The sequence below is a fragment of the Littorina saxatilis genome, linkage group LG11 (genome assembly GCF_037325665.1).
Source record: "Littorina saxatilis isolate snail1 linkage group LG11, US_GU_Lsax_2.0, whole genome shotgun sequence".
Taxonomy (NCBI): domain Eukaryota; kingdom Metazoa; phylum Mollusca; class Gastropoda; order Littorinimorpha; family Littorinidae; genus Littorina; species Littorina saxatilis.
In genome coordinates, this window is record NC_090255.1 from 34,239,825 (window position 1) to 34,249,824 (window position 10,000).

General features: G+C 42.4%; 1 protein-coding gene across 1 annotated transcript in view; it reads right to left on the reverse strand.

Annotated features, from left to right (window-relative positions):
- The window catches only part of LOC138980306 (palmitoyltransferase ZDHHC22-like), an 18,788-nt gene that overhangs the window by 8,182 nt on the left and 606 nt on the right, over positions 1 to 10,000 (reverse strand). Inside the window, exons 2-3 of the mRNA XM_070353168.1 lie at positions 5,618 to 6,038; positions 1,536 to 1,953 (exon numbers count right to left, since the gene is read on the reverse strand). Coding sequence (XP_070209269.1) covers positions 1,536 to 1,953; positions 5,618 to 5,955 — 756 coding nt within the window. The 5' untranslated portion in view covers positions 5,956 to 6,038. The remainder of the gene's footprint in view (positions 1 to 1,535; positions 1,954 to 5,617; positions 6,039 to 10,000) is intronic.

Here is a 10,000-nt window from a genome sequence, read left to right on the forward strand (position 1 = left end):
TGGTGCACTATAGTATGAGGGGGCATCTTCGGATATTCCCGGCGTTCTGTTACTATTTTTAGAAGGTCACCGCAGTGTCCAGAACGTAAATTGGACCCGTAAATTATCCTCACTGTAAAAGTGCAAAGGTCGAATCAATTTATAGCCACGCGAAAAATACACTGTCATCTATCTCTCTATATATACGGCTTCTCTGTGTTTGTGTATGTGTGTGTGTGTGTGTGTGTGTGTGTGTGTGTGTGTGTGTGTGTGTGTGTGTGTGTGTGTGTGTGTGTGTCTCTATGTGGGCAACACCTTGTTAAGTGTTTCTTGTATAGAATATAGTCAATGTTTGTACAGATTTTAGTCAAGCAGTATGTAAGAAATGTTAAGTCCTTTGTACTGGAAACTTGCATTCTCCCAGTAAGGTCATATATTGTACTACGTTGCAAGCCCCTGGAGCAATTTTTTGATTAGTGCTTTTGTGAACAAGAAACAATTAACAAGTGGCTCTATCCCATCCCCTCCCTTTCCCCGTCGCGATATAACCTTGAACGGTTGAAAACGACGTTAAACACCAAATGAAGGAAAGAAAAAAATGGATTGTTCAGTTCTGTTTGTGATGTGGTCTGGCGGCTTTTGTGTATTTGTATGTACTGGCCTTCCTTTGAAAAGCCATAACAGTTCAAAAGGGCTTAGAGATAAGCTCTAAATTGCTCAATCCTGTTTGAGTGGAGTTCGCCTCCAAAGGTGATTAACACGGTTACATTCGTCGGCAAGGATGTGACTCGATATGGTCAGGAATGGCATTATGGCCACTGAATCATTTTCCTGCTGTTCCCATTCCACGAATCTGGGAGGGACCTAAGCTTGGCGGGTCCATTGTTCGGACCCGGCAAAGCCGGCGTACGGCTCTAAGTACTTCTTCCCGGCGAAGCCGGCTACCCGGCGAAGCCGGCTACCCGGCGAAGCGGGTATTCATCTAGTTTATTTATAAAGAACAAATCCGACGTTGCACAGAACGCACCAACTGACCAAGGCTGTTAGTTTTTAGTATGTGCCCAAGTGGAGTCCAATGTAAAAGCCTGGTCAGATCTGCGATGGTGAGATGTTTTCACGGGAAGCGCACGACTTAGACTTTTAAACTTTCTTTGCCAAGATTCAAACCAAAACGATATAAACAGTCAAAAGCTTTACACAACTATTTTACAAATAAATACTCGTACCCTTAGTGTTACGAGCCAAACGAAACTTTATGCGGTTTGTCATACATGATGAAAATGATGAAAATTAATTTATACAAAAAATTGTAGATTTGAACTCCTTGCAAGGTCAATGAAACTTGGTATAATCTAAGATGGATAGATGCCTGAGGCATACCTGAAAGCCCTTGGAGCTCCGTGCACTTTGAATTGAAAGCCGCCGATCATAACGTTCTGACCGAAACACTGACTGATGTTTACAACTTAGGCCATACCCCTGGCAAAAAATAACATTAACCTTTTGTGCTCAGTGTAGAAGCTTATGGTGTACAGTAAAGTAAATAACCGGCTTACCTTATACACAGCAACAGGCACAGCGTAGTCCCACAGCGAATGATCTTCTGCGTGGCTGTGGCGCAAATAGCTGATGGTCAAATAAGTTCCGAGGTAGCCAATGGGCATTACGTAGGCAACCCACATGACGAAATATCTCTGATTCCAATGGCCGATGCAAGTGCCCACAAAAAAACAATGGTGGTCCCTTCTGAGCACACACGTCTTGCAAATCCGGCAGTGGTGGGCGCGCGGGGGAACATTTAGATCGCAGTGCTTGCAGTACCGCCAGGGTAGCCCCCCTTTCTCCGTGACGTCGATGGCCACGTGACCGTTGCCTTGGTGAAGCGAGACGTTGGCGCCGAAGCGATCCGGCGGGTTGTCGTAAAAGACCTGGACGTCGATGTCAGGGCGGTCCTTGGATGGGACGTATTCATTGCTGTGAGGGTGAGAAAGAAACGAAAGGCATTTAAACATTCGGTTAGTATTGGATCGAAAGTTGATACCCATCGGCTAGAACGTTTCCGACAAGGCGTTTAATTATTCGGTTAGTTTTGGCTCGAAAGTTGATACCCCGGCATCGGCTGAACTGTTCTGAGTGGTATCGAATAATCCAATGAAGGACTTGCTGTTCCCCTGTCCCGAGTTGCCCCCTACCTCTACCAAATCACCAAGTACCCCAACGCACTATTCAGTGCAATGTCATTTATGGTGGTGTACATTCGTTTCTTTGATGATGTGTAAGCTCCATGTAATTAGCTATGACTCATGTGAGTCTTTCTGCTTACTGAGAGGCCTGTGGCGGAATAAAACATGAACATTAATGAAGTCCATGTTGTCTGTTCTGTCTGCCAAAGAGTGTGCATATCGTTCACCCCCGCCATACTAGAACCACAGCTGCCTCTTCCAAAAGAGGAATTTAACACGTTCCTGCTCGTCGCGTCTCCCCTTTACTCGAGCTTGTAGCTTCCATCCTGAGCATACCTCCTCCCCCCACCTCCCTTCCCCATAAGACCATTTTATCCTGAAACATTCATTTGATATCAACACATAACGAGACGCAAAGTCTAACTGATGCTAAAATAAACGAAAGTCTTCCAATGCAAAAGACAAGCTATAGAGGACAATGAATATGTGAGTTTTTTTTCCCAGCTCCTCTGTACATGTAAACCTTCTATATATATATATATAGACGACTAGGTCTGTCTGTCTGTCTGTCTGTCTGTTCGCGATGCACGGTCAAAGTTCTCGGTGGATCTTTTTCAAATTTGGACACCGTATTCAGCTACACCCCGGACACAACCTCATCGATGAGATATTTCAACACGTGCTCTCAGCGCGCAGCGCTGTGCGCGCTGAACCAATTTTTTTGTTTTTTGTTTTCGGGATCCACTACCAGTAACTCTTCCTTATCTTCTCCAGTGTTTTCAGCCGCAATTATCTCCCTTCCTCCGTGTGGCGTCAATCCATATTCCCGTTACTACGTTACTATTTTTAGAAGGTCACTGCACGTTACTATTTTTAGAAGGTCTCCAGTGTTTTGCGCGTTTATCTCCTTTCCTTCGTGCGCCGGCGAAGCCGGCGCCAGGCGCAGCCTGGTTTTCGGCTCTACTTCTTCCCGGCGAAGCCGGTACCCGGCGAAGCGGGTAATCATCTAGTTGTGGATATATCTTCAACATGACAATTTCTGTAGTAGCAAAATGAAAAACTTCTTAACAATCGAGCCTTTTCTCTGATTCATTTAGATAAACGGAAACCATTCAGTACAGAAGAAAACCTACAGAGGATAATTTGTGAGCGTAGATTCTTTCTTATCGTAAGCATATAAGTAGGCCTACTGCTCATGCTGAAACACGACAACTAGTCAATCTGTAGTAGTGAAATGTAAGACTCCTTCACACTCAAGCTTTCTCTTTGACTCATGATCATCATGATTAAAGGCACAGTGCAGCTCACAGCCTTCGTTTTGCGTTTTTGTTGCAGCTGAGTGCATTTACAGTTCAAAAATCCTCCTATGGTAGTAAAACAAACCCAAAACTACCCAACGACGACATCTGTGAAGCTCGACAGTTTTGGTCGGCGTTCGATTCAACTGAGTGATTCCGGCCTCCATTTTGTTTTACACAAACTCATGATGACGTCTGACATAGTTTGCTTTAGTGACGTGTCTTTTTTTGTGCATGATGTGGTGATCTACCTGATTTAAATTTAGATCCAAAAATAGGTCAAGACCAGCCGGGTCCGAGTACGAAATTAATTCGTTAAAAAATCCCAGTTCTTGACTCTTTGGGTGCAAGTCAATGAAACTTGGTAGTTCTTCTAACGGATAGCTGCCTGAGCCCGGCCTTGACGTCAACAAGTTGAAGAACTACCGTCCTGTGTCCAACCTGCCCTTCCTCTCCAAGCTTCTGGAGCGTATCATCCTGGAGCAGTTGAGCGCCCACCTGTCTCGGAACTCGCTGATGCCAGTGTACCAGTCAGCGTACCGCCCTCACCACAGCACCGAGACGGCGCTCCTGCGAATCACCACGGACCTCCTGAACGCAAGAGATAGCGGTCTCGTCTCTGCCCTTGCGCTGCTGGACCTTTCCGCGGCCTTCGACACGATCGACCACCAGCTACTCGTCGATCGCCTCAGTTCCACGTTCGGCATTCACGACACCGCCCTCTCTTGGTTTAGGAACTACCTCCAGAACCGCTCTCAGACTGTCATCACTGATTCGTTCTCTTCTCAGCCTGTCCCTGTCCACTTCGGAGTCCCACAAGGATCTGTCCTCGGCCCTGTCCTTTTCACCCTGTACACCCAACCCTCTCCCTGGTCATCGAACGCCACGGCCTGAACTACAACTCCTTTGCCGATGACACGCAGCTCCAGAACAGCGCCAAGCCGGAGGACGTTGACGATCTCCTTGGATCCATCTCCAGTTGTTTCACTGACATCAAGAACTGGATGACTGAGAACAAGCTGAAGCTGAACAGTGAGAAGACGGAGGCCCTTCTCGTTGGAACACGACAGAAGATTGCTTCCCTCACTGTGACCGACCTCCAGCTGGATGACGCGACTGTTCCATTCTCCCCTGCTGTCAAGAGCCTTGGCGTCTTTCTCGACTCCACTCTCTCCATGCAGACACACATCTCCTTCATCATCAAGACCTGCTTTTTCCCCCTACGACGCATCGCCTCCATCCGTCGCTACCTCACCCACGACGCCTGTGTCAAGCTGGTTGTCTCCCTCATCTTCAGTCGTCTGGACTACTGCAACTCCCTTCTGGCTGGCCTCCCCGCCTCATCCATTCATGGCCTACAACGAGTCCAGAACGCCGCTGCCAGGCTGACGTTGAGGAAGACGAAGCGAGACCACATCACCCCCCTACTTCGCTCCTTGCACTGGCTTCCTGTCAACAACCGAATCTCCTACAAACTGTCCACTCTGGTCTACAAGTGTCTCAACGACTCTGCTCCCGAGTACCTTCAATCCTCCCTGGACCTGTACACCCAGCCCTCCGACCGTCCCCTTCGTTCTGCTGCTGAACCTCTCCGCCTCCACATCCCTCGCTCGAAACTCGCATCTGCTGGTCAGCGTGCATTTCCCTCCGCGGGCCCCTCCGTCTGGAACTCCCTGCCGCTTGAGCTTCGCCAGAGCCCCTCTCTTGACGCGTTCAAGAGTAGGTTGAAGACTCAGTTCTTCCCGTAGCTGGCTGCGACTTTCATGCTCGACGTGATGTGTTGTGCCCCAAAAGACATTCTTGTGTTGTGCTCTGTGAGAGGTGTTTTCTTTGTGCTTAATATTATTTTGTTTGGACCTAGCTATTGATGTGTACATTGTTGTTAAACAGTTGTTTGTTGTATGTTTACCAGGGTTTGCTAGTGTGTGATAGGGTTCGTGTCCGTCTGAAGATGTTAGTTTCTTTGTTAGTCCTGTGTTGACAACTCTTCGACAAGCGCTTAGAACTGTACCCACGGAATACGCGCTATATAAGCTTCATATTGATTGATTGAGGTATGACTAAAAGCCCCAGGGGCTCCGTGCACCTGGATTTGAAAAGTTCAGTACCTTTAACAAAGGGGGACTTCCAAAACATCATAAGACAAAAAATACCAACGTGTAGCAGACGATACACAACCAGTTGGCCCACAGGTTGATGTGGAGAAAGCAGAAGAAGACCTTGATGAAGTACTGGGCCATGGGCGGGAAATCTTCAAAGGTGAAGGGCACAAAATAGTGGAGCGTCAGGTACAGATTGATCACAGATATGAGAACTAAGGTGGCTCGTATGACACTGGTGTATTTCTTATTGCCTTCGGCGAACCCCCTTTTGTAGTGGAGGCGTAACTTCTGATTCAGGCTGAGGTTGGGATCGTTCACGTCCAAGGCGTTGTCGTCGTCGTTGTTGCTTTTAGCGGATTTGGCTTGAAGTCCGGCGGCGTTTGGGTAGGCCATGGTGGTGATTGTGGTGGTGGTGGTGGGTGTCGTTTGGGGTGGTGTGGTTGGTGGTGGGGATGGCGGTTAGGATTGTGAGCTACCTGCAAATAAACATTGATGTTTTTGATGAGGTTGTTAAACTGGAATGAAATAGTGATGGTATGCGAATTAGTGGTGTTGGTTTTTCGCGCGCGATAGAGAGAGAGAGAGAGAGAGAGAGAGAGAGAGAGAGAGAGAGAGAGAGAGAGAGAGAGAGAGAGAGAGAGAGAGAGAGAGAGAGAATTGAATTGAATTGAATTGAATTGAATTGAACTTTATTTATCGAGGGTAACAGAATAAGCAATGTAGGCCCTCGCCCATTGATGGTAGGCTAACTCGATTAATAACAAGCAGAAATAGAAGTTAAGTTAATTACAATACAATTTACATAATTAACATGTCACAATTAAAAAGACATTTCAAAATGCATTATGAATATCAAGTAATGATGAAATATTATCACATAATGGTTTACTTGTTTCCAAGAGAAACAGCATGTGGAGTTATCTCTACATGTATATGGGTGCGTCTCAGAAACTGATCCTTTTGTGTGTGCCATAATCAAATTAGCCCACAATTGAAACATACTGAATTTTAAATCATGATATTGGTATTTTTGAGAAGTAAAATGAATAAAGAAATAGTACAAACAAAACTGAGTATTTTGCATGATTATTATGAAGGTTGTTTTGCGAAAGAAATGATTAAATGCGTGAAAAATGGAGGTCTGATCTGTGACATGAACCATCAACTAGTTTTGTACCTCACTACAAGAATCGTTCAGAATGTCCAAGGACTGCTATTTTTGTTATGTGTGTTTGGTTTAAGTGTACTTGACAGTTGAAATGTTATTTTGTCCACAGAATTGTTTTTTTAAACGAAATTAATCGCTTGAAAGTTTGCCATCACTGTCGTAACATAGGTTTCCACACGCGTGCAACAGCAACAAGTCCTAAATTTGAACTTTAGAATTTGCATATTCATCTTCAACACGATCTTGACATGAAAGGGCATAGAAACTCGCTAAGTTAAATGTTATTTAAGTATTATTTTCTCAAAATTGCATCTGCAAACTAAGTTGAAAGTTGCGCAATATGACATGCTTCTTCAAAATTCCGTTACGATGGTGAACGGTTTTGCAAATAATGTTCAGAGTTTTGAAGAAAGATTAGAACTATTTTGCGCGTAGTGACTTAGAGGTGCGGGTGACTACGCATGCGCAGTTACAGAGAGAAATAGTTCAGGTTCCAGCAGCGAAGAAAGATTTCGAGAATGTTTCCGAAGTCTGTGATTTTGTTACGACAGTGATCAACACCCAAGGTTCTTGAGAAAAGGTGAGTTTTTGCTGCTATGATATTCTATGAAGTGAAAAATTAGGCTAAACATTTGTTAATAATAGTTTTTCTTTCGATTTCACGTAGTCAAAACTTGACTAAATGTTTTAACATAGAGGGGGAATCGAAACGAGGGTCGTGGTGTATGTGTGTGTATGTGTCTGTTTGTCTGTGCGTGTGTGTGTGTAGAGCGATTCAGACTAAACTACTTGACCGATCTTTATGAAATTTGACATGAGAGTTCCTGGGTATGATATCCCCGGACGTTTTTTTCTTTTTTTTCGACAAATACTTTTGATGACGTCATATCCGGCTTTTTGTAAAAGTTGAGGCGGCACTGTCACACCCTCATTTTTCAATTAAATTGATTGAAATTTGTGTAAAGCAATCTTCGACGAAGGCCGGACTTCGGTATTGCATTTCAGCTTGGTGGCTTAAAAATTAATTAATGACTTTGGCCATTAAAAATCTGAAAATTGTAATTTAATTTTTTTTTATATAAAACGATCCACATTTACGTTCATCTTATTTCACATCATTTCCTGATTCCAAAAACATATAAATATGTTATATTTGGATTAAAAACAAGCTCTGAAAATTAAAAATATAAAAAATTATGATCAAAATTAAATTTCCGAAATCCATTTAAAGGAACGGTAAGTGTCAATGTTTTCTTTAATTGTAAAAGTTGTATGTTCAATGGAATGGTAAGTCTGAACAAAATAATTACTTTATTTTGTTTTTAGCCAGTGAATGTGGATGCATCAAAATCTTGATAGACATTAAACAAATTCATGTTAGTGAAACTAGTACACTCATCAATCTTTAGTTGAAATCGCAGGTACTTGCATGTTTCAGGTGCAAGAGATTCGACCTGATGAACTGGTGGTAACGTTCCTTCGAAGGAAACCGAAGGGGAACTACTATTGCTTTCCAGGGATCGATGATATTTCCTTAGTCCCTACATCTGATGCAACCATGATTCGTGACCCCACCTTCAATGCCAGGGGGCATTATTTCTTTTAAAATAAATTAATTAACTGCAAGTGGCAACTGTTCTATATGTAACCAATGCCTTTGGTTTATTGTCTTAACAATTGAATGAACCACTTTTGAACATTTGCATTCTTCATGTCAAACCTTATAATACATGTCTGGTTGTTCGTTTCCGAGTTACGTCGGTGATGAACTTTTCATTAATGTTTCTCTTTTTGGGGGCAAAGTTTGCTTGATTTTGTCCAGCTTTTTATATTTAGTCAAGTTTTGACTAAATATTTTAACATCGAGGGGGAATCGAAACGAGGGTCGTGGTGTATGTGCGTGTGTGTGTGTGTCTGTGTGTGTGTGTGTGTGTGTGTGTAGAGCGATTCAGACTAAACTACTGGACCGATCTTTATGAAATTTGACATGAGAGTTCCTGGGTATGAAATCCCCGAACGTTTTTTTCATTTTTTTGATAAATGTCTTTGATGACGTCATATCCGGCTTTTCGTGAAAGTTGAGGCGGCACTGTCACGCCCTCATTTTTCAACCAAATTGGTTGAAATTTTGGTCAAGTAATCTTCGACGAAGCCCGGGGTTCGGTATTGCATTTCAGCTTGGTGGCTTAAAAATTAATTAATGACTTTGGTCATTAAAAATCTGAAAATTGTAAAAAAAAATAAAAATTTATAAAACGATCCAAATTTACGTTTATCTTATTCTCCATCATTTGCTGATTCCAAAAACATATAAATATGTTATATTCGGATTAAAAACAAGCTCTGAAAATTAAATATATAAAAATTATTATCAAAATTAAATTGTCCAAATCAATTTAAAAACACTTTCATCTTATTCCTTGTCGGTTCCTGATTCCAAAAACATATAGATATGATATGTTTGGATTAAAAACACGCTCAGAAAGTTAAAACAAAGAGAGGTACAGAAAAGCGTGCTATCCTTCTTAGCGCAACTACTACCCCGCTCTTCTTGTCAATTTCACTGCCTTTGCCATGAGCGGTGGACTGACGATGCTACGAGTATACGGTCTTGCTGAAAAATTACATTGCGTTCACTTTCATTCTGTGAGTTCCACAGCTACTTGACTAAATATTGTATTTTCGCCTTACGCGACTTGTCTTTCTGTTCCTGTTTTAGTGTTTGGCATTTTACCTAAGAAGAATCTGGTTGCAAAATCAGCTTCATTTAGTAAAGTTTGTGGGAAAAAGCATAACCGTTTCTTTGTTACAAAAGTGATGTTTCCATGTTACATCGGTGACCATTTTGCATTCTTTTGGGATAACTTTCTAACATTTTGTCTTAGAGCAACAAATCTTTGTATATATGCTATTGTGAAGGTTAAATGTCAATAAGACTGAATGAATGCCATGTATCAACATGTTCTGATCAGGATATCATTAATTAATTTTCATTTTTGTATTGAAATTTTGACGAATGCATGGAACTTTGAAAAAAACATTATTTTGTTGTTTGCATGTAGTCATTTCATATTGAACTCTATAATGGCTTGTGATTCAACAATAATAACTGAATAAAAGTCGTTTTCAGCCTTATAAATGCAGTTTTTTTGTCTTTTATTGTTTCCATGTTACACGGGTGATTTTGCACACATGGTCCAAATAATGCTCAATATATGGCAAACTAAAGGCAATGTTATATTTTTTCTTGTTTAAACTGAAAAGGTACAC